Raw genomic sequence first — 26095 nt, 5'->3', positions numbered from 1 at the left:
CTCAGACTTCTTTACAAAAATTTCAGTTTATTGCTCTACTGATGCAATGTGGGCTTCAGTAATTATAGCATCCACCGTAAAATTCTCACCATGGACTATTATGTATTGCAGTATGCAAAAGTAAAGCATCTTCAGGTGGACCTTCCAGCCATCAAGCTTGCAGACAGTGCACAAGTCACAGAAGAGACTTTACTAACATCATTGAGGCGATGCCTTAGCCAGCATTCTGCTCTACAAGCACATGATGGGCATTGGGCCGGGGACTTCAGTGGAATTTTGTTCATTATGCCCATCTTGGTATACATTTTGTTACATATGACACTATATTTGCCTTTATTTCCTGGAATATACTTATATTTTGTTGGTGGATATTGCTAGGAGAAAGCATAAACTCTGTTGTTGTATGGTGAATCGGATTATTTACACATGATTTTGTTTTGAGTAGTTACGTAAATTTTTACTAAACTTTTCCCCAACAGTTGGGTGTATCTGTCTACCGCCCTTTATGTAACTTCTATGCAGTGCCTCAGTGACAAATGAAATTGTATAGTAAAAGTTAATTTACGTTTGCTATGAAGGTTTGTCATTCGATTACCTCTTGTTGTGCTTAAGAACTACCTAGTTATAGTGAAACCTATACTACTCCATACACAATATACATCAGTTTTTTATTTACCAGCATAATCTAATAGTTTCAAATGTTGGACAGTTCAACTTGATGTTGGTTTGTAGATAGTCGTGGATTAGTTATCAAGGGTTGCGTAACATAGTTGGTGTCTGAACTAACATTTGGTGATTCTCGCAGATATTTGCTCTACATGTTACTGGATCACTCAATACTGTCCTATCAACAGAACATCGACATGAGATTTGTCGCTATATTTACAACCATCAGGCATGCAAAGTTTGATTCCAGCTATTTACTACCAATAGTCTTTATCCTAAATGTGCATTACTGTTTGATGGTACAAAAAACCATGACAAAATTATGTGCAATGTAATCTGTGTAGAATGAAGATGGTGGTTGGGGCACGCAAGTGCTGGGTCCGAGCACCATGTTTGGATCATGCTTAAACTATGTTACCTTAAGGCTTCTTGGCGAGGTGGAAAATGATGCCTTAACCAAGGGACATGCTTGGATTCTATTGCGCGGAAGTGCAACTGCAATACCACAATGGGGAAAGATATGGCTCTCGGTATGCCACGGAAATGTAAACAATTATATATGTATGCTTGCGTGTGTGAAAATAAAGGGGGTTCCTTTGGGCCTGGGTTCTTTGATCTAAAATTGGGTACTCTTTAGTATAACGCATGGATTCTCTGCCAAACCCCAATATATTAAAGTGAAGTTTAAACAGAATGCTTTTTAAAATGAATATATGTATGCTTGCGTGTGTGAAAATAAAGGGGTTCCTTTTCCCTAACTAGCTTGAACAATCCTAAAGGGAAGTTTAAACAGAATGCTTTTTAAAATGAATTTATTTATGCATGTGCTAGATTGTTAACAATTCAGCAAACAGATTAAATTTCTTAAAACCTTTGATATTGAATGGTATTTTTCCAAGCTAATATTTTTCCTCAGATTAATATGTCTTTCCATGACTTCTTGTTGTTTCCATGTCGATTACTAGAGTAGATTTTAGCATATTATTCATCTTCACTTTAATAAAGTGGAAGCAGTCATAGTAAAATATATTCGCTTTGCAGTTTCTAGGATATGTTTAGTCTGAACTCCGAAACCTAGAATTATCAAATGTTGGTTGACAAAAGTCCAGTTGCAGTTATTTACTTGTCTAGAAATTGTTATCTCTTGACTAAGGAGGGGTTAATGCAAGCTATTCATGTTTTTTTTACTGAAGGTGGTTGGTTTATATGAATGGTCTGGAAATAATTCGATCATTCCTGAGTTATGGCTTGTCCCGCATTTTCTTCCGATTCATCCAGGTACTTGTTTATGTTGTTTGGGTAAATAATATTGATCTTCGAAATATGTAATGCCCCTCCCGAAAATAATGCAGTGGACGCCATATTTGCTCGTACTATGTAACTTTTTTTATCCTTCTCCTTACTATCTAACTTCTTTATTCTTCTCATTTCTAATCCTACACTAAATGCATGTTTTTATTGATAACATGTGTGACCATATTGACATGTTCATGCGTATATGTATTGGCTATTAAACAAATTTGATTTTGATAGACTTCAAAAGTTACGTTTGCTTGTAAACTGTAAATGAGTTCTGAAAATGTTTTAATATGCTCAATCTCCATTGCATCCATTTTGTAATGACACTGATTGGTGGGATACCACTCATTAAAAAGAGAATAATAAGTTGGATTTTATTGGAATGTAGTTTATCAAGTGCTAAACTATTTTCATAGGTTTTATAATGTTGACACTCTGCATTTAGTTTTATGAAATGTACTCGATCATTCAAGACAACTTTATCTGTTTTCGCAATATTATGAATATTCTCCCTCCGTTTTTATTTATTCCACATATTAGCTTTGTCTGATGTCAAACTTTATAAACTTTGACCAAATTGTTGGAAAAAAATTAACATATACAATACCAAATTTGTTATTGTAAATGTTCATATTGTTTTCTATAAACTTGGTTAAACTTTACAAAGTCTGGCTTCACTCAAAGCTAATATGTGGAGTAAACAAAAATGGAGGGAGTGATATAAGTTTGTATCATGCATAGGGTGATGATGGTTCTAAACTAATAAGTAACAGGAGATGCTTTTTAGCTGTGAAATTAAATTTTGGTGTTAGGGGAGCCTTGGCGCAGTGGTAAAGCTGCTGCCTTGTGACCATGAGGTCATGAGTTCAAGTCCTGGAAACAGCCTCTTACAGAAATGTAGGGAAAGGCTGCGTACTATAGACCCAAAGTGGTCGGACCCTTCCCTGGACCCTGCGCAAGCGGGAGCTACATGCACCAGGTTGCCCTTTTTTTTTTTTAAGTTTTATTGTTTACGTGGCTAAAAGGCAGGAAATAAAAAAGAGTTCAGTAATGAGGATCATGAAAAATGCATTTGAATCGTTGTTGGTCATTTGAGAATCGCTTGATTTGTGTGGGTTCTCCAATGACCCGCCCACTAGGGTTCAACTCCCGCATGGGGTGGAATTTATTCTGCACCGTGGAGTGACCGGCAGTCATTATTCTTTAAAACAATGCCACTGGGTGTACTGCCTGGCTGGTCGAGTTTTATTTTTATAATCATCTTATTCAGGTAAACTTTCTCTTCCACAGGACGATTCTGGTGCTTTTGCCGGTTGGTTTATATGCCAATGTCTTATCTTTACGGTAAGAAGTTTGTTGGCCCAATTACACCAACAATAGTGGCAATAAGAGAGGAGCTCTATAGTGTTTCATACAGCGAGATTGATTGGAACAAAGCACGTGATACTTGTGCTAAGGTTCGTTTAGTGAGACTGCTTTCACTAAAAGCAAAACTTATTTTAGAAGCAAATACAGTGGATAGTACGTTTTTGTTGAAAACAGATGATATTGCGAAGTGCAAACCAGTTACCAATTACATCTTTTGTTTATTAATGTTTGCCATCTCTCATGTAGTAGTAGTAGTAACAGTATATGTAATGGCTTCTAGTTATATATGTGACATAATATGGTTCAATTATGTGTAAGTTCCAACTAGAATGACATTGGGTATCTCGTTACCTCATTGCTCGTTGCTTAGTTCAGCTTTGCAAATTATATGTATGTATACACTACATGTTTACGTTCTTTTTTAGTCAAATTTTGTTACTATTATTACCTCTAGTGTTTTCATGAAACCAAAAAAAAACAATTACCTTCTGAGAAATATGACTATGTGTAAACATATGTTGAAGAAGCACTACACAACTGGTGAAACTGCTGATCAAACTTTGCTAAGAAAGATCACCGTTTTTTTATTACTCATTAAGAATCCTTACTATTTTCCTTGGATTAAAATGTCAGTTTTTTAATTTCTTTGTCTAAATATATGCCTTTTGCTGCTTGATTATCTGTTATGATTTGTTGCATGCAGGAAGACCTTCGCTATCCACGGTCGTTGCTGCAAAATGTTATTTGGACTTGTCTTAATAAATTTGTAGAGCCAGTGTTGAATTGTTGGCCAATCAATAAGTTGAGAGATACAGCGCTGAAGAACCTCATGAAACATATACATTATGAAGATGAAAGCACTAAATACATTGGCGTATGTCCGATTAACAAGGTAACAGAAGCAGATGTTGTGGCTTTCTAAGGAAAGATGTTTGGGGCCAGACCTAATTCTTTTACTAAGGACCAAGCTTTATATTTGGGGCCAGGCCTGAATTAAATAGGACTGTTTTCATATCATGCATGCTCTGCAAGGCTTTGCCTGTCCGTATGCCATTTTCCTGCAATATATATTCTGGAAATCTTAACAATATCTATGGGAAAAACCTCATACTCAATACTGTTTGTCTCCACACGTTCTAGGTGGCACCTTCCTGATACATGAAACACTCACTGCAATAATGTTTTGTCACCCTCATTATGCAATCATATGACACAATAACCTTGGTACATTTACTGTACTAAAAATATGCGTACAAAGGGAGAATAGAACTACAGATGTTTAGTATTATTTCATCATGTATCTGTAGAGTATGGCAATTCTGATCTGCCTCTACAACTCTGCCCCTGAAACTGAAAGTGATTACATTTGTAGCTTATCCCTTCATACATGTCAAATTCATTTGTTAACATCCCTATTAGCAATTTTACCATCCAAATAACCCCATTGCTATTTTTCTTATTTTCTTTGACAGTTGCTTGCAATTAATCTCACAATCTGATTCATTTCACATTGACAACACTTGTTGATTGCTAGGCACTAGATATGATTTGTTGTTGGAGCGAGGATCCAAATTCAGATGCACTGAAGTTGCATCTTCCAAGGATCTATGACTATTTATGGCTTGCAGAAGATGGCATGAAAGCACAGGTAACACCATCTTGTGTATCTTGTCCACTACTTGTCCTTCACTCCACTTGTTTATGGTTCAGAGTTGCTGAGGACTATTATCAGTAACCTTTAAATAAATAGCTCAGTTAGTTATCTTGTTGATCCTACTCTTGCTGGTAGATTATCTGTTTCTGCATTTTGTATCACCTGAAAGTTTGTTACCAGTGAGACCTAATTATGAGAAAAGAATGTCACATACTATCAGTAGTCCTCTTGTTGGAGCATGACCTAATTATTTGCACAGAAAGATGGCGCCTCGTTCGCGACTCACCCCCACCCCCTCTCCATCATTTGAGCAACCCGTAACCTCTCGATCGCTAGTTAGGCCAAACTGCTTCCAAGGCCCATTTATCTCTCGGCCTATGAATTGTCTTGCATGCCCCGAGTGGATCAAGATTGGACGATTTCTAGGTACCAATTGATCCAGCTCAGTATTTGAATAGATGGTCATTTAGTCCCCAAGCAATGTGCTTGTATTTTTTAGTATATATGGGATAAAATATATAAGAAAACCATGGAATTAAACTGTAGCGTTCATACTAACTGACAAACGAACTAGGATATTGCAGATTCTGTAAACATAATTAATCAATACTTTGATTGTTTTCTAACAAATGTCTAGTTGTCTACATAAGAAACAATACGTCTTGTTGGAAAGCATCATGCATGCGGGTAAACAGGTTAATTAATTATCTAAGGACAATAAAATGAAAGTACTGGATTACTATTTGTGGACGATTTATGATAGCTAATAGAAAAGGTGAACTAGAAATTCTCTAGAGCAAAAGATTATGTTGGTGGAAATTATAACAGAAAAATAAAAGCATTGATACAGAATCTTTGGAAAAACTAGTGAAACAATTAAAGGAACTAAAAATAAAGAAAGTACAGAAAATAAATGAAAAAGAAACACGGAACCGTATTTCTAAAAGCACGTTAACGCATGGCTACAACTCAACCAATACATATAAAAAACAAAGTGTACCATATCATTCTTCTTGGGTCTATTCCTTTGACCTTCTCTTTTATTTCTTTGACTTTCTCCTTGAATTGTTGACTCCTTAGCTGTGTTGACCCATCTTGACTTGCATTGAATTGACTTCATGCCACACAAGTTCCCATATAGGAAATACTATTGTAATTTGGATTGTCTACTTCACAAACAATGTAGCAACACATTTTTTAGTTATGTTTCATTAATCTAGCTTTATCATAATTATAATTATTTGGCATGTACTTTATTTAGTATCATGAGATGCACTTAGAAGTTAGAACGACAACATTCTTTTACCATGAGATACACCCATATTCATATGCGAGAAGATGTTTTAACTTACCCAGTAACCTTCCTAGTAGAAAGGCGGCAGAACTTTACAGTGAACTCAATATATTCCTATGTTTTGATAGAAAAACGTGACACTATTTTTGATAATGACTTGTCAAAATTTTGCTGTACTAATTTGTTTGTTGATATATCCATATAGCTATGGTGATGTTTTCCCTGTCTTTGACAAGAGAACCGCATTACATACACATGTGGAATACATGTTTTTCTTTATTTAATTTCAAGAAGCATCAAGTACTTGTTTGCAATGTGAAGACGCATGTATACTAAAGACACCTTTATCCCGTACTTTCTTTACAACAGGTTTATGATGGTTGTCAAAGCTGGGAGCTTGCTTTTATTGTTCAAGCATATTGCTCGACAGACCTTGTCAATGAGTTTGGTCCAACACTTCGGAAAGCCCATGAGTTCATTAAAAGTTCACAGGTTCGATGTTCTCTATCTCATAACCATATATACTGTAAACAAAATAATATTTATTTGCATACTAAATTTTGACATGCATTTTTTTTGTACGGGAAGGTTCTTGAGAACCATCCTAACAGTGAAGCTTATTACCGCCATAGGTCAAAAGGTTCATGGACACTTTCAACAGCGGATAACGGGTGGTCTGTATCAGATTGTACTGCAGAAGCACTTAAGGTCAAGACAAGTTACTTCTAATATTCCCTTTAATCTAGAAATGTGGAAGGTTCTTTGCTGTTAAAAGACTGATATACCGAGCATAGTACTTTTTGATATGCACTTCATCATTGATTCTAATTGGAACATTGATCTAATCAACTTAATTAGGTGCGTTTTGCACGCATTATGGTTTACACACATGAAAGGAGAACAGAGCTAAAACTCATGCACATAAAACTCATTATACACATATTATCGTCATTCTGCACAAATTGTAATCTTTTATAATACATGGATAGGTCACTACCTACATACTTGATTTTTTTTCTAATACTCTTATTTAGGCATTGTTGTTGTTGTCGAAGATCTCTCCTAATCTTGTGGGGGGTCCCATGAAAGGAGAAAGGTTGCATGATGCAGTCGATTGCTTACTTTCTTTTATGGTATGACTCTAACCTATTTACTTTTGTCAATTCTGTGAGGTACTATAGACGAATGATACCTTTTTTCGAAAAGGAGGATTACCTCCGGCCTCTGCATCGAGCGATGCACACAGCCATCTTTACTGCATTATTCAACAAGGCCTTACAAAATAAATACATACCCAAAGTCACCTTCCTGGCGAAAAATGTCGCCCTACCTACAAGATTGATGATGTGCCCTAATCTCGTGTCACGCACACCAAGAAATCTGGTGGCCTCACAAGCCGCCCACCGGCTAGCCGGGAGCACCAACCGGTCTAGCAGACCCTCAGCGTGTAGAATCCGTCACCGCCTTCTTCCGCAGTCCATCTTGAGGAGCAATCAATGCACTTATTTTGGCAGATCCTTCTGACGTCGACGCCACCATGACGCCGGACAACACCAGCCTCCTGCGCATGCCCATCAAACGGTATCCAGCGCCAAGACCCCGATGCACCTTGCCGCCAAGGCTTGCCGTCGTCAATACTATAGATGGCACGCTGCTCCACTTAGTCACCGCACGCGAAGCATACGGAGACCTGCGCCCAGCCACGAAGCCAAACACTTGTCCCTCCAGCCGTTTTACAACCCCAAAGATGATGCTCTCATGGGGGTGACGATGCAGGAACCTCGCCATCATCCGATCTGGAAAGCCAGAATTTGCGGTTTCCCCTGGGGCACACAAGGATTGCGAATCGCCGCACAACACCTCCAACGAGGTAACGACGCCTGCGGGCGCCGCCGTTGACAATTCTGGCCGAGGTTGAACCAAGCTTTCTCTGGCAAATTTGCCCATCCCCGGTTGGACCACCAGATCTACCTCATCCGTCATCCAGCATGCCCATGGGTGACGTCTGCTCCAGGAAACTGCACGACCGGAGGCACACCACCGCCCCGCCTGGGTGAGCCATCGACGGCGAAGGAGCCCTCACCGCTGTGCCGCCGACGTCGGCGACGCACCGCACGCACCTAAGCAGATCTCCGCCGCAACAGCATCCCGGAGCCACGGCGGAGGAAGGCCCTGTCGCCGCCATCATCCCCCACCTGGGCTTTGCCCCGTGGAGCTCCGGTGGCGGCGGCGGTTGGGGGTCGAGGAGCGGCTGCAGTTTCTCAAGAGCCGGCGTTGGCGCAGATGGATAAGACTATATTCGACGAATGATACCTAATCTAGTCCACTATGTTCATCTCTTATGTGGTGGTCTAAATAAAGCTGGTGTGTGGCTGTGACTCATGCCTAATGCTATGAAATAAATCAAAACTGTTAGATCCAACATTCAGCTACAAAAGATAGAGCGTCTATGTCTAGCAACCTTGAATTTTTTTATGTCACAAAGTAATTTTGTATCATGAACTAATGACCCACCAAGATTCAAGATCTAATCTTTGATTCTATGTACACATTGATTAAATACAAACTATTAAGGAGTATTAGTAGTATTAGTATTAGTATAGGTCTCTATACATACTTGTATTAGTCTGATTTCATTACTTGTACTCCAAGTCCCTCCAATACAGATAAGTTGCTCCTCTAACATGATATCAGAGCCTAGTTTTTTTACTGGATGCACAACTCATCCAATTCTGATAAATTCGTTATTTTGGTCTCCTTCTAAACATCGCTTTCCCAGATTGATACCTAGCCCACCTCATCTACTCCTAATCGAAACCCCAATCAACTGTCCTCGTCTCATTCTCAATTTCGATCCCATCCTTTGGTCTCTGTTGATCCCCTCTTCTCAGATCGATCCACACCACATGGCAACAAAAAGCAATGAGGCTTCTTCCCAATTGGATCACTGTTTTCGTCAGCGCCCTACACCAGCACTTCCCGGCGCCCAGCACCAAGATGCATCCACCCACCATTCCTTGTTTGTCTGATACCCTGCACCAACCACTGGCTCCACATGCTCTCCCGTCCACACAACCCTGCCTCTAGATCGAAGTTGGTCTGTTTCCCTGACTTAGTGTGATCCCGCCCGCGTTCGCGTTGGATAAATTAGCAATTTTTAATTGATTTAATCCATAAATAAATCAAGAACATGCCATTGATAGTATTAAACTCAATACTGATATGTTATCAGGTAGGCATGTACTACGCATATAGCAAAAACCTCTACGTAAATAACCAGTACGGCTAACACATAAATAAACAGGAGAGGGGTAAATGAATTATACCCTCCAGGGCTAGGTCAAAGCCGTGGTGGCGGCAGTAGCATCTTCAGCAGTGTTCTTCTTGGCTTTGTTGGTCTGACTCATGGCGATGTCGAGGAGGACGAGGACGTAGTCGAAGTTGAACAGTAGCGAGCAGTCATGTAGGAGATGCTCCTCGAAAACCTAATCGCCCTTCTCTCGATGCAAGATCACAAAGGGTGGGGTTCCAGAGGCCCGCTCTCCCGTACAACCATGCACGCGACGGACAGGATGGATCCTCGGAAGCAGCAATACCGAGTGGAATGACGGTGGGTTTGTGCGCGAGGCGGTAGAGCAGATGTGATATGATTTGGGTGATGGCTAGGGTTGCCGACACCTCTAATATATAGGCGGTCGTGGTAGGGAGGCGTGGGGCTGGACCCATGCCTGAGTCGGCAACAACCCACGATCCCACATCTCGGATTCTTAGTGTCAATGACTCGTAATTCATTGCGTCCGTTAATGACTCGCAATTAACTGCCAATTAATTATCCATTCCTGGCCGGCAAAAATTAAGCACACACATGACATAGGTCTGAGCTTGGCTCGGCTTGTTGATGAAACATGACGCGCACGTGGACAATGCATAGCGTGGCAAGGTGGGTGGGAGGAGGAGCGCGCGTATACCACTCTTCTCAAGCTCCAATAGCATGTGGAAGAGAAACTCTTATAAAGGGGTCTCAACTCTCCTCCACTTGTGAGGTGGGACTAAACTTCCCACAACCATGTCATGACACCCACATGGGCCCTGAGAGATTTTTCTGAAATTGTTTTATGGGCCTAAAGACCATCTATATTTCAACAATCCCCCACCAGATCTTGATGGCTCATAGTGTTATCCTCTGTTGATATATCGGTATTTTCGGTGGAGACCAGTTAAAGTTGAACATCCACCTAGAGCAAAGAGCTACACCCCCCCACAACTGAATAACGGACTATGCCTTGAAATGTCAGTTTGGCGTAAAGAAGTTTCACCCATTGTCTTACCGGTACTAGGCTGCCAAAGGCTAACCCCGCAGGTGGAGCATATTAGTCACACATCTGCCCTATTCATGAGCTTACTAGAGATCACCCTATCTCATAGACCGACCAATAGTCGGGCTCATATAGGTGGGTTCTTCCAAAGATTGCTCTGTAGGATAGCATCTTGCTTATACAAGCCTCTAAACACATTAAGACAAAAGTCAACCTGCCATACAGTTTCCAAGAGTACCGCATCTCCAACGGAGCGGGTTAGTAAAGTTACTCTCCTCAGTTAACCAGTAGCTTGTTTTCCCAAGTCCTACTTCATGTGGGTCTCATACCCATCTCCCTCAATGCATTCTCTGCCACAACTCATGATAGCCCATTTGTGAAGGGATCTGCCAGATTCATAGCTGGCTGGATATAATCCAACGCTATCACTTCGGAGTTTCTTAAATGTTTGATAGATTTTAATCTCCTTATGTGCTTTGTAGATTGCATGTTGTCCTTTGAACTTTTTGCCTTGACAATTATTTTCTGATTGTCACAGTTCATAAGGATAGCCGGAAATCATTTTTCAACAACTGCAAGTCCATCAAAAGCTCTTGAAGCCATTTTGCTTCGGTACATGATTTGTCTAATGTTGCGAGTTCCGCTTTCATTGTCGACTCCGTTAAGATAATCTGCTTGCAAGACTTCCAGGAAACGGCGCCACCATTAACTGTAAACACATATCCACTTGTGGCCTTCATCTCATCAGCGTCAGAGGTCCAATTCGCATCACTATACCCTTCAAGTTGTTATGAAGTGAGCCTATATTCCATCGGGCCAACAGGCCAACACATATACATGAAGGGAAATAAGCAAAGAAGCCCCTATACAATATGATAACTACACACACAGCACAACCCTGTTCTAACACCCCCCCCTCAAACTCAAGGGGGATCTTGGACACCGAGTTTGGACAGGAAAAAGCTGTGTTGGGACCGTGTCTGAGCTTTCGTCAGAAAATCAGCAAGCTGAAGCTCCGAGGGCACATACTGAGGGGCCACAATTCTGCCTTGCACCTAAGAACGAGTGTAGGAGGCATCAACACCGATGTGCTTGGTGAGCTCATGCTTAACAGGATCACGGGCAATGCTGAGTGCCCCAGTGCTGTCGGAGAGCAGAGGGGTCGGTGTAGCAGTGGAAACACCAAAATCCTGAAGAAGCCATCGTAGCCAAGTAATTTCTGCAGTCACGGACGCCATAGCTCGCAGCTCAGCCTCAGCACTGGAGCGAGATACAGCATTCTGCTTCTTGGTCTTCCAGGCAATCAGGGAGGAGCCAAGAAAAACACAATAGGCAGAGAGAGAGCGGCGATCAGTGGGATCGCTGGCCCAGGTAGCATCACAGTAGGCCTGAAGCTGAAGAGAGCTGGAGCGAGGGAAGAATAAGCGACGAGTCGCGGTACCACGAAGGTAACGAAGAACACGAAGAAGGTGACTGTAGTGAAGTTGAGTGGGAGCAGAGACAAACTGACTTAGAATGTGCACAACATAAGAAATGTCAGGACGAGTGATGCCTAGATAGACAAGGCTCCCAACAAGATGGCGGTAGCGTGTGGGATCTGCAAGGGGTTCACCCTCACCAGGACGAAGATGGAGACCAAACTCCATAGGAGTGTCAACCATGCGCTGATCAGTGAGGCAGGCACGAGTGAGAAGATCTTGGATGTACTTCTCTTGAGAGAGATAAATACCCTCAGGGGAAGAAATGATCTCAAGTCCAAGAAAGTAGCGAAGAGAACCCAAATCAGTCATCAAGAATTGCTCATGTAGACGTTTCTTCACAAAATCAATGAATTGGTGGTCAGCCCCTGTGATAATCATGTCATCAACATAGAGTAGTAAAAGGGTGCGACCGCGAGGAGAAGTGTGAATAAACAGAGCAGGATCATGAACACTAGCAGAGAACCCGATCCTTGTGATGACGGCGGAGAAACACTCAAACCAGGTACGAGGAGCTTGTTTCAGCCCGTAAAGAGCGCGCCGAAGGCGACAGACAGTGCCATCAGAGACAGTATAGCCAGGAGGCGGCTGCATATAGACCACTTCCCGCAGCTCACCATTCAAGAAGGCATTCTTGACATCTAATTGAGAGATGGACCACTGCCGAACAGCAGCAACAGCCAAAAGAGTGCGAACAGTGGTCATGTGAGCAACAGGAGCAAAAGTCTCATCATAGTCACGACCATACTCCTGCTGGAAGCCACGCGCAACAAGACGAGCTTTGTAGCGCACGAGAGAACCATCTGAATGTGTCTTAACCTTGTAGACCCATTTGCAAGTGATGGGTCTAACGCCTGTAGGCAGGGGTACAAGGTCTCAAGTGCCTGTGCGCTCAAGAGCATGAATTTCCTCTGCCATAGCATGCTGCCATTCAGAATGAGCAGCAGCCTCACGATATGTAGACGGCTCAACAAGAGTGGTAGCAGCAGCAACATAGTACGCAGGAGGCTGGAGAGTGTGGCGATCACGCAGATTATACCGAGGAGCAGGAGGGGTAGGTGGTTCTGAAGGAATGGGACCCAACAGGGAAGGAGTGGAAGTGGAAGTGGGCGCATCCGAGGGAGAAGGGTGCCGAGCACGACGGGAGTAGACAAAAGGAAGCGGAGAGAGAGGGGAAGTGGAAGGTGGCGCATCAGAGGGAGAAGGGTGTTGAGCACGACGGGAGTAGACAAAAGGAAGCGGAGAGAGAGGGGAAGTGGAAGGTGGCGCATCAGAGGGAGAAGGGTGTTGAGCACGACGGGAGTAGGTAAGGGTGTTGAGCACGACGGGAGTAGGTAAAAGGAAAAGGAGAGAGAGTGGATGGCTCAACCCGAGTAGGAGAGTCAGGAATAGAAACCTCATCCTGTGTAAGCTGAAGCTCATGAGCAGACACAGGTGAAAGGCTAGGAGTGGACCTACCAGGTGACGATAAAGGTGAAGAATCAGGTAGAGTCAAAAAAGAGAGAGGCTCGACTAACGACTCGGTTGTGGCAGTAGAAGAATGACGAGGGTAGAAGGAGCGAGACTCATCAAAAGTGACATCTTTGGAGATTCTCAGTCTTCGAGCAATAGGGTCCCAGCAACGGTAACCTTTGTGCTCCAAACTGTAGCCAAGGAAAACACATTCAACAGATTGAGCAGTCAATTTGGTGCGTTCATGAGGGTGGAGAAGAACAAAACAGGCACAACCAAACAGGCGTAGACCACTATAATCAGCTGGACCATCACCTAGATGATCAACTGGTATCCCTCCCTGAAGAGCAACAGAAGGCTGAATATTAATGAGATAAACAGCGGTAGAGACAGCCTCAGCCCAAAAGTGCGGGGGAACAGCAGAAGATAAAAGAAGAGCCCGAGCAGTCTCAAGGACGTGACGATGTTTGCGTTCAGCCACCCCATTTTGAGCGTGTGCACCAGGACAGGAATACTGAGGAAGGGTACCCTGTTCAGCAAGGAAACCACGAAGCGCACGAGATAAGTACTCGCCAGCCGAATCAGCACGAAAAACTCGAACAGAGGAATCATACTGAGTGCGAACCATGGTAGCAAACGACTTGTAAATTTGAAGCACTTGACTACGAGATGACATAAAGTAGATCCAAGTGTGGCGAGAAAAATCATCAATTAAAATTATATAATATTTGTGACCCCCTTTCGAAACAAAGGGGGCAGGACCCCATACATCAGAGTGAACAAGTTCAAAAGGTCGTTGAGAAACAGAATTACTAGAGGGATATGGAAGTTGTATCTGCTTGCCAAGCTTACAACCCATACAAGTTAGTGAACTATCACCAGATACAGACCCTAGAACACCACTCCTAACCAAAGAAGACAAGCGAGAGCCACAAATGTGACCCAATCGATGATGCCACTGAGCGAAGGATGTGGTGGAGGTGGCAGCTGAAGCAAAAGGGGTGGTGATGTCCGACTGGCTAGAGGACGCAGCGGAAGGAAGGCGCAGCCAATCGAGCTCCCAAAGGCGCTGAGAGTCATGGCGCCGAGGACCGATCCCAACCAGAGTCCCCGTACGACGATCCTGAACACAACAAGAGTCAGAATCCAGAATAACACGACAACCCAAGTCAGTAAGTTGACTAGCAGATAGAAGTTGCATAGTCAGTTTAGGAACATGAGAAACGGCAGGGACATGAAAAGAAGACGTGGAAAGAGTCCCTCTTGCGGCAACAGAAAGAGAAGTGCCATCTGCAGTCTGAACTGTAAGAGGAGAAGGCACGGAATTGACAGCACAAAGATGATCTCTGTGTGGTGTCATGTGGAAGGAGGCCCCAGAATCAAGAATCCAGGGCAAAGATGTACCTGACGAAGAGTGCGGTGGTGGACCAGACGTCTGACCAGCAGAACCAGCAGAACCTGAGGATGGTGCAGAAGCAGTAAGGCGGCGCAGCAAGGTGAGCATCTCCTGGTGAACCTTCTCAAGGGAGCCCTCACGAGAATTAGAGGAGCCTCCCGAGTCCTTTTGAGGACGGCCACCACGGCGACCCTGTTTCCTCCTCTTGATGCACTCCGTGATCATGTGACCATCCTGCTTGCAGTAGTTGCAGAAAGCACTAGTGGAGGTTGCTGCCACCTGTGTAGAAGAGGGCACACCAGGCAGCGGTGGTGGAACGCGGGCAGCCAGGACTGCTGAAGAGGATGGCAATAAGCCCGTGCTCCGTAGGCGCACCTCCTCAGATCGCACCTCAGCAAGGGCCTCCAGAGTAGAGAGCCGAGGATGGCGTGCCAATAGCTGAGCACGACTCTGCTCGAACTCCGGCCGGAGGCGAGTGAGGAAGTCGTAGAGGCGACGAACCTCCAGCTTAGCTTGTTGCCGCACACAACACTGACATCTGCGACAAACATCAGCTCCCAGAGAGTCCAATTGGCGCCACACCGCCGACATCTCCTTGTAGAAATCATCCACAGTAGCATCTCCCTGTTGTAGTTGTTGCTCTTGACGAACAACAGAGAGATACATGGCATCCCCTGTAGACTCATAGCGATGGCGAAGGTGCTCCCACATCTGATATGCAGTGGTAAGGGCCACCACATCCATGGTGAGATCAACATCCATGCTGTTCACCAAGATAGAAGAGGCTCGAGCATCATCATTTGTCCATTGCTTGTATAAGTGGAGTTGATTCTGATACTCTTCAGTGGCCTCTTCAAAAGCATCTAGCATCTCACGTTGCTTGGTTTCATCGGCATCAACAGGGAAGGCCAACTCAGCTGGAGGAGTGGGCAGCAGGGGACAAGGCAGAGCACCAGAGAGGTGCTCCCAGACCAGCTGGCCCCTCATGTGCAGCTTCATGTGCTGCACCCAGTCCCTGTAGTTCTGTCCGTTGAAGATAACAGGACATCGTGGGACTGGGACAGCACCGGTGGTGGTGGAGGGCGCCATTGCAGCAGAGCAGCAACAGCAGCTCGTTGAAGACCAGCAGCAGCAGGAGGCACAGCTTGATGGCAGCAGCAGACCAGGAGGAGAAGAGCAGCAGCAGCCGCACTTTGAAGAGCAGCAGCAGCAGCTCGTTGAAGAAGAGCAGCAGCAGCAGCAGAGAAGAGGAGCAGCAGCAGCAGCAGCTCGTTGAAGAGCAGCAGCAGCACGTTGAGGCGGCGGCGCCGGCCGGGAAGGACGGCGGCAGCAGCGGCCTGGAACGGCGGCGGCCTGGACCAGCAGGCGGCAGCAGCTACCAGGAAGAAGAGGGGAGAGGCTCGATGAAGAGAGGAGCGGCGGCCGGCGGCGGCCGCGGCGACCAGAGGCGGCGGTGGCGGCTGGGGAACCTAACCCTAGCTCTTATACCATGTTATGAAGTGAGCCTATATTCCATCGGGCCAACAGGCCAGCACATATACATGAAGGGAAATAAGCAAAGAAGCCCCTATACAATATGATAACTACACACACAGCACAACCCTGTTCTAACACAAGTGACGTCGGTTATCCTTTATAGGGAAGTCCATGGCTCACAGTACCTTTCAGATAGCGCATAACTCTTTCATGAGCATGCCAATGTACATCACCCAGATTGGAAACAAACGGCTTAGTTTGCTACAGCAAACGCGATGTCAAGCCTCGTAGCGCATGCTAGGTACATGAGTGAACAAATAAGTTGAGAGTATCACAATTGATCTTTAGTTCTGCCTTTGAACTTTCAAATCTGCGCACTAGGATCATATGGTGTTGGAGAAGGTTTGCAGTATGAATATCCAAAACGACTCAAAATATATTCAACATGGTGGGATTGCAAAAGTGTCATTCCACCCTCATTATCTCAAATAGCTTGTTCAAGATAACATCAACCACACCAAGATCTTTCATCTCAAAGTTATGAGATAGAAAAGTCTTAACCTCCTCAATGACTTTGAGGTTGGTTCCAAATATCAATATAAAGTCAGTGATAAAATAATACATTTTTAATACTAGCAAACATTGATAAAAATATACACCTAATAGTCCAAGATGCTTATCTTGCAGTATGAGGCAAATTCATTGTAGAGTTTTCTCTTCTTCAAAACATCACTGTTTTCTGATTCTATCATCATTATCAAGGTCTGTCTGCTTGACATCATTGCCGCTCTTTGGTGTCGAGTCTTCAGTGTTGGCCTCGTGGGATGGACCTAATGGTCAATAGCGATAGTTGGGCTTGGGCTACTTGTCTGATGCCTCTAGGGATTTCCCTCTAGGATGCTTAGACAGCCCATATCCAAGAGCTGTCCCATGAGAGTGCCTCCTATGCCTTCCTGTGTCTAAGGTCTTCCAGGGCCCCTGTCAGTGCCACATCAGCTGCCAGCTAATTGTTTTATTCATTTTGGTTTGCTTTTTTTTTTGCGACTGTATGCTAGGCTTGGTTCCCCTGGATTTTTGTGCATCCAGCACTCTTGTTTGTATTATGAATCATTTGTACAGATGGGGAGATAGCCAACTGCATAAAATACGATCATATGTATCATAATCAGCCCTTTAAATTATTATTATTTACTGAAACTGTTTTTTCTACTTATGTATGTTTTATAAGTTTCTCCGCTGTCTTACAACGCCATTTTCTTATTCTACTGAAATAGTTGTACTTCTGTTTTGCATTTCTTATCTATGGTTTATCTGATCTGCCAGAATGACTAACCTTTCACATAAATTATCGCTGATCATACTTTTTTCTCCTTTGAAGAATAAAGATGGCACATTTTCTACATATGAGTGTAAGAGAACTACATCTCTATTAGAGGTGAGTATTTCACGGTTTTACTTCTATTGTATGGAAAACCAAGTATGCCAATTTTTTGCGGACTCTACGTGTGATCAGGTTTAAAAAACCGGTTTAAAAAACCATACACAAAATAATCTTGCAGTCAGGCCAAACAATTTCAGATTGCAAATTCACAATTTGCAGGTTTCATTTTGTTTGACTTTTGTTTGCTCATCGGTATTCCTCCTGTGTATCATATATCTATCGAGAATGTTCAAATGATAATGTTGTTTTAACATGTTTTTCCTGACTATACATACACTAACCTGGATTGTTTTTGGCAATAGGTTCTCAACCCTTCTGAAAGTTTTCTGAACATTATTGTCGATTATCCGTAAGGATGAAAATATATCTTCTTTCTTGCAGAAAATATCATTGTCTCTGTTTTTCTTCATATACTTGAAGTGCTAATTCACGCCCTTCAACTAATTGATAGATCTGTCGAATGTACATCATCCGTGCTTCAGGCCTTAATTATGTTCAAAGAGCTTTACCCAGGGTACCGCAAAGAAGAGATAGGAAAATGTATTAAAAATGCTTCCAAGTTCATTGAGGACAAGCAAAGAAAGGATGGCTCATGGTATCTATTTTTATTTTTTTGGTGTTAATTATTTGACCTTCTAAAATTTGCGTCACTGACTGGATTATTTACCATCTAACAGGTTTGGCACTTGGGGTATATGTTTCACTTATGGGACGTTCTTTGGTGTAAAAGGATTGATTGCTTCTGGAAGAACTTACGAAAATAGTTCTTCCATAAGGAAAGCATGCAATTTTCTGTTGTCAAAGCAACGAAGTACAGGTGGATGGGGAGAGTCGTATCTTTCTAGTGAAACTGAGGTAATCCTTGCTTCTTTCTGTATTAAATACACGCTCTGTTTAGGGTTTGGCAAGATCATGCTTGATTGGCATACTTGTTAGCTTGATAGGCCAGATACAAGATGCTATCTACCTATCCGTGAAAAATCTTTCAACCGCATTGTCATCTTACTAGAATCCCACTCTCCTAGTACCAGTGACCTGTAGTTATATCTTGCAGCTCACTATTGCAAACCCAAAATCCACAAAGAGTTCAGAAATTCAAACCATCCATCGGAATTTCAATAGGAATATAGTCTGCAGTGGAACTCTTGGTCTACTAAACACTTGTTCCAGTGCCAGGTCCATTATACACGCAAGGCCAACTGATGGGCAACACAGCCTTATAAGATGGCTTGGGTGGTCGGCCTTTATTAGTTGTGCTATGCTTCATCCCATGACTCAGTTTGTTCATATCGTCTAGCTAGTCTTGAGTAGTAATCCTATATACCTAGTTGATCCCCACTAATTTTATTTATCTCAACATGCATACATGCCACCTCACCACACATGCCACCTCATCAAAGGTCCACCCCAGTATGCATGGGAAATTTCTAAGGATTCTAATCCTCCAAAATTCTATGAAAATCCTCGAAATCAAAGGAGCCCTAAAATGAGATTAGCTAGGGGGTCACCTAGGGCTTAACTGCCTGCCTCTTTTTGAACCCTGCTTAGTTGTTTCGTCATGGTTTATGTGCATATTTTTATTTACTCGTAGGTACTAGTTGTATATGGCTATATGCCTAACTCAGCACCCCACAACTCCTATGCTCTCAGAGGAATTCCAGTTTCCACACATAATATTCTTACTGATTATCCGTCTATAATCAATTAACAATGATGTTTTCACTTGAACAGAGAAATTAGTCATGTCAGTTGATGTGATGGCATAAGGATAGGGGAAAAATGGTGACAAAAAAATGTATATTCTAATTTCGTTGTCGATATTAGGCTTAACTTACCAGCCTGGATGTTTCACTGTAAAGCCCTCATTTTACAAGATACCAACTTGAGTTCTTAGGAGGTGTTTGGTTCGTACATTTTCAGCCATCATCTGATTACAGCGCAACCTCATACCATTAACTTTTGTTTGGTTCACTTTGAGAGCAAACAAATCTCCGTAATCGAGTTCCACGGTAAGTCAATCTCGATACCGGGTGATCCCCTCCGGAAACAGATCATGTTACCACCCATGATCTGATTCCAGTACCGTTTACGTTGACAGAGTTGAACCAAACACCTCCTTAGATTCTACAGTTAATCGCACAATGCTTATCCAATTAGCATCACTATAACTCACAATTGTGGAATGCTATTCCTTTTGAACCATCGCTATATTGTCCCTCTAAGTCAAATTTAATGAAAGTAAGTCTGGTTTCCGCTATTTGACAGGCTTATGTGGAGGCCACTAGTCCTCATGCTGTGAACACTGCTTGGGCAATGTTGGCTTTAATTTATGCTGGGCAGGTATGTTTGTTCCTCGTTCATTTGAATTGACTCTAAGCAGCTAATATATCATTTTAAACTGTTCTAATTTTCATGTGTTATCATCATGGTCATTCTCTTCAGGTTGAACGAGATCCTACGCCACTATATCATGCTGCAAAAGAGTTGATCAATATGCAACTAGAGACGGGAGAGTTTCCCCAGCAAGTAAGTATTACAAAATTTAGGCTTATAGAAGTAGGGTACACTATCAATAGTTTATACATATAATGACCTGGATCATACGATCTTCAGAATAATGCTTTTCATGGCACAGACCCTACCATGATCCTGTCAAATCCTCTGATAACACTGCCACACTTGGACCTGTTATACTAATACATATATTTCAGTATCATGCGGTGGTTACTGCCCTGAAGCAGTCTGAACTTTCACCTTTGATGACAGGAACACGTTGGATGCTTCAACTGCTCCATATACTTTAATTACGGCAACTATCGCAACTTATACCCCATTTGGGCTCTTGGAGAGTTTCGTCGTCGACTGCTTGCGAAGAACTGAAACTGATGACGATGATATGTCACTTCACTGCTTAGGTTTAGGTGTGGTCGTGCCTGTAACGAAAAGGAGGACCTTAGCCAAACTATATATATGTGTGTACCACATACTGCAATAACACTTACAACCAAAGTGAGTAATGCAAACATAATAGCGCCAGTATGGTTTGTACATCTATGTTTTGGACTGCAATGGCATGTCAATTACTTTGCTCCGTGTGGTATCAAGATTTTAATCACGGCCCAAACTAGCGCCTTCAGGGGTCAGGGGCTCAGGGCTCACTGGCCAGAATTAAAATTAAATGTAAAATATAAGAGCGATGGAGGGGAGGTGTATCTGACGTTGACCAAAATTTGTTTCACAAATATATTGGCTAGCTCCTACTAGAAAATTTATTTATTCTTGTGCTCAGTACCGGTCTATGGTTCAGTTACTTGCACTCTCTATTCCAAAATAAGCGAAGTTCTATGTTTGTCCTCAAGTTTAACCAAGTCTATATAAAAATATATCAACATCTACAACACTAAATTTGCTTCATTAGATTCATGATGAAATATATTTTCATACCAAATTTGCTTATAGCATAATTTTCTATAGACTTGGTCAAATTTAAAAAAGTTTGACCTAGGACAACTTCAGTTATTTTGAAACATAGGGAGTAATATGTTAATTTCTCTTTTGACCAGCATTGTATAAAACTGCTGGTTTATTGGCTGAATGGTGAAAGGCTAGTACTCAAAATTACTAAACAGTATAACTCAGCTAATTAGGAGCCTCCACAGTGATTTGGGATCCTAAACCGTCCGATTAAGCGTATAAACGAGTGAGATCATTCCATCCTCCCGTAGCATTCATTTGCGCCTGTTCGCTCACCAAAACCGGCCGAAGTCGAACCAACATGAAAAGGGCCGCTGCTCCGCAGGCTTATTTCTGAGCCTTCTGAAGCACTGGGCTGTGAGGCCGGCCGCCCGGTGACTTATTTTCTGTCATGAGAGCGATCGGGCTGCCGATCCGTGGTGCTGCAGCCTATCTTCGTGATTAATGGTGCAAGAAAGCAGCGTGCAACTTTGGCGGGAGCAACTAGTTAACGAACGCTCCTTCGGGAGCCTTGCAACGATCAACGTCACTTGACGTGCTCTCAGCCATTCGCCACGTGTCGCGCTCTTGACACTCCCTTCGAATTTTATTTTTTTAATTTTTCGGCACGCATTTTTGGTTTTTTAAACGTTTTTTTGGTTTTTTTCGACGTTTTGGTTTTCCCCCGGTCTTTCTTAGCTTTTCGATAAAAGAAAATTCGAAAAAAAATCGCGAAAATACGCGTTTTCTTTTTTTTCGCGAAAGTCACGGTTTTTTTTTCGCGAGAGGCACGATTGTGCTTTATCGAGAGTCACGGCCGTGCCTTTCGGAAACAAAAAAAACGCGTTTTCTGTTTTTTTTCTTTCGCGAGAGTCACGTTTGTGCTTTCGCGAGAGTCACGGCCGTGCCTCTCGGAAAGGGAAAAACAAAACGCGTTTTCTATTTTTTTTCTTTCGTGAGAGTCACGGTTTTGCTTCCGCGAGAGGCACGGTTGTGCTTACGCGAAAGTCACGGCCATGCCTCTCGGAAAGGGAAAAAAATACGCGTTTTTGTTTTTTTTCTTTCGTGAGAGGCACGGTTGTGCTTTCGCGAGAGTCACTGCTGTGCCTCTCGGAAACGGAAAAAAATGCATTTTCTGTTTTTTTTCTTTCACGAGAGTTACGGTTTTGCTTCCACGAGAGGCACGGTTGTGATTTCGCGAGAGGCACGGACGTGCCTCTTTCGGAAAGGAAAAAAGAAACCGTGCTCCTGGTTCGGTTTTTCACCCGGTTTTTTCGTCTGATTTTTTTCGTGAAAAAAGTTTATCAAAATCTATCAACATGGGATCTAGTTTTGAAGATCTCGACGCGAGGAATCCAATGATGAAAACGGTTCGAGATTTGGACGCACGGTTTAAGAGATAAAACATTTTGAATAAACGGATCTACGAAAAAAGGAAACTCCCAGGTTGCGACAAGTGGCACGCTGCATATGCGCCACTTGTCGCGATCTGGAAAAATGGAGTGTTCTTTGCAACAAGTACTCCTTAATTAGTGATTTCGAACTTTGGCTACCTTTGTCTAAAAAAGAAACTTTGGCTACCTATGGTTCTACTGCACCATTCTTTTTTCCTTTTATATTCCTGTACTACGCAGCATCTACCTTGCAAGGCTAAAACGAGGACATCATCATTCTTTGTTCTTTCTACTATTCCTCAACTACTCCCCCCGTCTGGAAATATTTGCCATCAAAATAGATTAAAAAAAAGATGTATCTAGACGTATTTTAGTTTTAAATACATTCCTTTTTATTCATTTTGATGACAAGTATTTTCGGACGGAGGGAATATGTAGCAACTATATTTTTTTTCTCTGGAATACGTATTAGCATGCATATTATATATTAAAGGAGAAGCGGCAAAGAAGCTGGATACAATGTCTTTCGGCCATTGCAACGCCAATCACAAGAACTAGCATCCACATCCATCAAACACACCCACCACGTATACTACGATACATGCTTCATCTAGGCCAACCTCATGCCGATGGCGATGGGGCAAGTCACAGAGCAACCAAACTGTATCACAACCGACGCCGGAGACCTCTACAACAAGACCAAAACTCGAGGCCAACACAGACCAACGTACCCCACCCATTGCGCCAACAAGAAGTCGGCAAGTGGACGGTAGGGCCTGGGCGGATCTAGAGACGACGTCATCGAGAGAGCGCCCGTGATGGTGTATATTGCGCCAAGGAAGGCCACACCCATAGTAGAAGCCAACACCGAATTGAGCCGTGCCATCGGAACTCCTTGAGCAACAAGACGATACCTCCAAGAAGAAGACGGTGCCATGACGCCGCCGTCGCCGCCGCCTGGTCCAAAGGACGGACCAAGGGTTTCCCCTTAGCACGGCAAGGCTACAATGAACGATGACACATACAAGACAAATATGATCCACCATTTATACAATTATTCAAATGCCTTAGCAAATGTTATGCATAGACAAAAAAATGCACAATGACAATCCAATGCTGACTTAGATGGCATTCAATTTTCCAACTTATACATAAAGTTTCAATAATGCCCAACTATCTATATTGAAGTAAGTTTTTCTTTTCCTTTTTGTGATGTCCAGATTTTCTCATATATTTGTATTGTTCTTCCAATAAAATGCACGGGCGCGGAAATGTGCGCCCTTATGTTTTAGTTTATTTTAAAACCAAGCCACAAGGAGTTCCTGGCTTTGTTATACAATAAAGCCCATCACGCCGTAGTAATAACAAAGTCATGTTCTCAAAAAAAAGTCATAGAAAGAAAAGATTGAGGACATTTGAGATAGCATGCACATGTTCTACTAAATTCACTTTTTTTATCAAAGCTTCTTTATTTTTAATAGAATTTTATGACTTAGTGTGGGATGCATGCACTTCTAGTGTGAACATGAAATGAAGCACCGAATGTAAATTGCAAAATGAAATAAACTTGGACTCTTTTTCATCTTAGATCGATCAAATAATCATTTGAATGATATTGTGCATCATCATTTAGCTATTGCATTTTTTCCTACATGTCATACGTCTAAGACTAACTGGGGTATTGTCTTATTGCCCATGGACTTAAAGATATTTTGGAGGCTCACAAGGGCCATAAGGGTCTTTATGAAATCTTTACAAGAGTCATGCCATGCTCAATTATCATTTAACCTAGCTATGCTAGGCTCTACAATGAGCGCACATGCTCACCACAAAAAGATTAAGGATAATAACTACACAATTCTAGCAATAGTTGAAGCATAGATTCTTGCCACAAAAAGATTAAGGATAATAACTACGCAATTCTAGCAATAGTTGAAGCATAGATTCTCGCCACAAAAATATTAAGGATAATAACTACACAACTCTGGCAACATCCCTTTTGTGATCTTCATTCTATGAATAAGAGGTTAGTGGCGTGGACGGTGCTGATCCCGGTGAGGCCACGTGTGTTGACATAGTGGTCGATGACAAACGCCAGTGTCTCAAAGAAAACGGTGCGGGAGTGGGAGGCCGGTTGGTTGGTGTCAACCGATCCACCTTGCCCGCGGTGAAGGTGAAGGAGCCCACAGTGAGGCTCTCTCCCGGTGGGAGGCCACCGGAAGTGAGGGGAGATCCGAGCTAGATTCGATCTTTGACTAGCGCTGCCCCTGCCTGGCGCGCTAAGTGACAGACATAAAAAGGCGCCGGTACCCTCGGTAGGGTGGTGAACACGGCCGGAAGTACCAGATCGGAGGTCACCCGAGGAAGTTACCCAGGTTCGGGCCTGATACATCTCCAACATATTTATAATTTTTTATTGTTCCATGCTATTATATTATCCATCTTGGATGTGTTATATGCATTATTATGCTATTTTATATCTTTTATATCATTTTTGGGATTAACCTATTAACCTAGTGTCAAGTATCAGTTGTTGCTTTTTTCCTTGTTTTTGTCTTCTACAGAAAATCAATACCAAACGGAACGAAATTTTTTGAGGATCTTTCTTGGACAAGAAGACACCCAGGAACTTTCGGGGGGAGGTCAGGGGGCACCATTTGGCGACAAGCTCACAGGGTGCACCCCGGGGGGGGGGGCGCCCTTCAAGCTTGTGGGCCCCCCGTGGCTCTCCTTACCCTAATCTCAGTTCTATAAATACCCAAATAATCCCCGTATACCAGAGGGCACACCAAAAATACTCTTCTGCCGTCGCAAACTTCTGTTCTCGTGAGATCCCATCTTGGGGCCTTTTCCAGCACTCCGCCGGAGGGGGAGTCGATCATGGAGGGCTTCTATATCAACCTTTCCGCCCTTTCGATGATGTGTGAGTAGTTTACCATTGACCTACGAGTCCATAGCTAGTAGATAGATAACTTCTTCTCTCTCTTTGATCTTCAATACAATGTTCTCCTCGATGTTCTTGGAGATCTATTCGATGTAATCTTCTTTTGCGGTGTGTTTGTTGAGATACAATAAATTGTGGATTTATGATCAAATTATCTATGAATATTATTTGAGTCCTTTTTGAAATCTTTTATGCATGATTAAGATAGCTTTGTATTTCTCTCCGATCTATTGATTTGGTTTGGCCAACTAGATTGATTTTTCTTTCCATGGGAGAGATGCTTTGTAATGGGTTCAATCTTGCGGTACTCAATCCCAGTGGCAGAAAGGGACATGACACGTAGTGTATTGTTGCCATCAAGGATAAAAAGATAGGGTTTATATCATATTGCATGGATCTATCCCTCTACATCATGTCATCTTGCTTAAGGCGTTATTCCGTTCTTGTTAACTTAATACACTAGA

General features: G+C 42.7%; 2 protein-coding genes across 4 annotated transcripts in view; one reads left to right on the top strand and one right to left on the bottom strand.

Annotated features, from left to right (window-relative positions):
* The window catches only part of LOC123150783 (achilleol B synthase), a 29697-nt gene extending 8767 nt beyond the window's left edge, over positions 1-20930 (top strand). For all 3 annotated transcript variants that reach the window (XM_044570612.1, XM_044570613.1, XM_044570614.1), the window contains exons 2-18: positions 112-297; positions 806-895; positions 1011-1196; positions 1860-1944; positions 3256-3422; positions 4037-4225; positions 4868-4981; positions 6651-6773; positions 6870-6989; positions 7316-7414; positions 17778-17834; positions 18143-18189; positions 18292-18435; positions 18518-18695; positions 20106-20180; positions 20283-20366; positions 20607-20930. In XM_044570612.1, coding sequence (XP_044426547.1) covers positions 112-297; positions 806-895; positions 1011-1196; positions 1860-1944; positions 3256-3422; positions 4037-4225; positions 4868-4981; positions 6651-6773; positions 6870-6989; positions 7316-7414; positions 17778-17834; positions 18143-18189; positions 18292-18435; positions 18518-18695; positions 20106-20180; positions 20283-20366; positions 20607-20720 — 2058 coding nt within the window. In that variant the 3' untranslated portion in view covers positions 20721-20930. The remainder of the gene's footprint in view (positions 1-111; positions 298-805; positions 896-1010; positions 1197-1859; positions 1945-3255; positions 3423-4036; positions 4226-4867; positions 4982-6650; positions 6774-6869; positions 6990-7315; positions 7415-17777; positions 17835-18142; positions 18190-18291; positions 18436-18517; positions 18696-20105; positions 20181-20282; positions 20367-20606) is intronic.
* On the bottom strand, positions 14418-16022 carry LOC123150784 (uncharacterized). The gene is made up of 2 exons (XM_044570615.1): positions 14932-16022; positions 14418-14650 (listed from the first exon to the last, which is right to left on the bottom strand). Exons 1-2 carry the CDS (start codon positions 16010-16012, stop codon positions 14604-14606), a joined length of 1128 nt encoding a protein of 375 aa, XP_044426550.1. The 5' UTR covers positions 16013-16022; the 3' UTR covers positions 14418-14603.
* Positions 20931-26095: the final 5165 nt, after the last annotated feature.

This window comes from Triticum aestivum, chromosome 7A, assembly GCF_018294505.1.
Source record: "Triticum aestivum cultivar Chinese Spring chromosome 7A, IWGSC CS RefSeq v2.1, whole genome shotgun sequence".
Lineage (NCBI taxonomy): Eukaryota > Viridiplantae > Streptophyta > Magnoliopsida > Poales > Poaceae > Triticum > Triticum aestivum.
The sequence above is the reverse complement of the archived record's forward strand: the minus strand, read 5'-3'. Positions and strand labels throughout refer to the sequence as shown.

Coding starts and splice junctions, on each gene's coding strand:
- LOC123150784 (XM_044570615.1), bottom strand. CDS start 16,012: ATGGCGCCCTCCACCACCACCGGTGCTGTCCCAGTCCCACGATGTCCT. Junction 14,651..14,931: donor ACCACCGCACTCTTCGTCAG/GTACATCTTTGC, acceptor TGTTGTGTTCAG/GATCGTCGTACGGGGACTCT.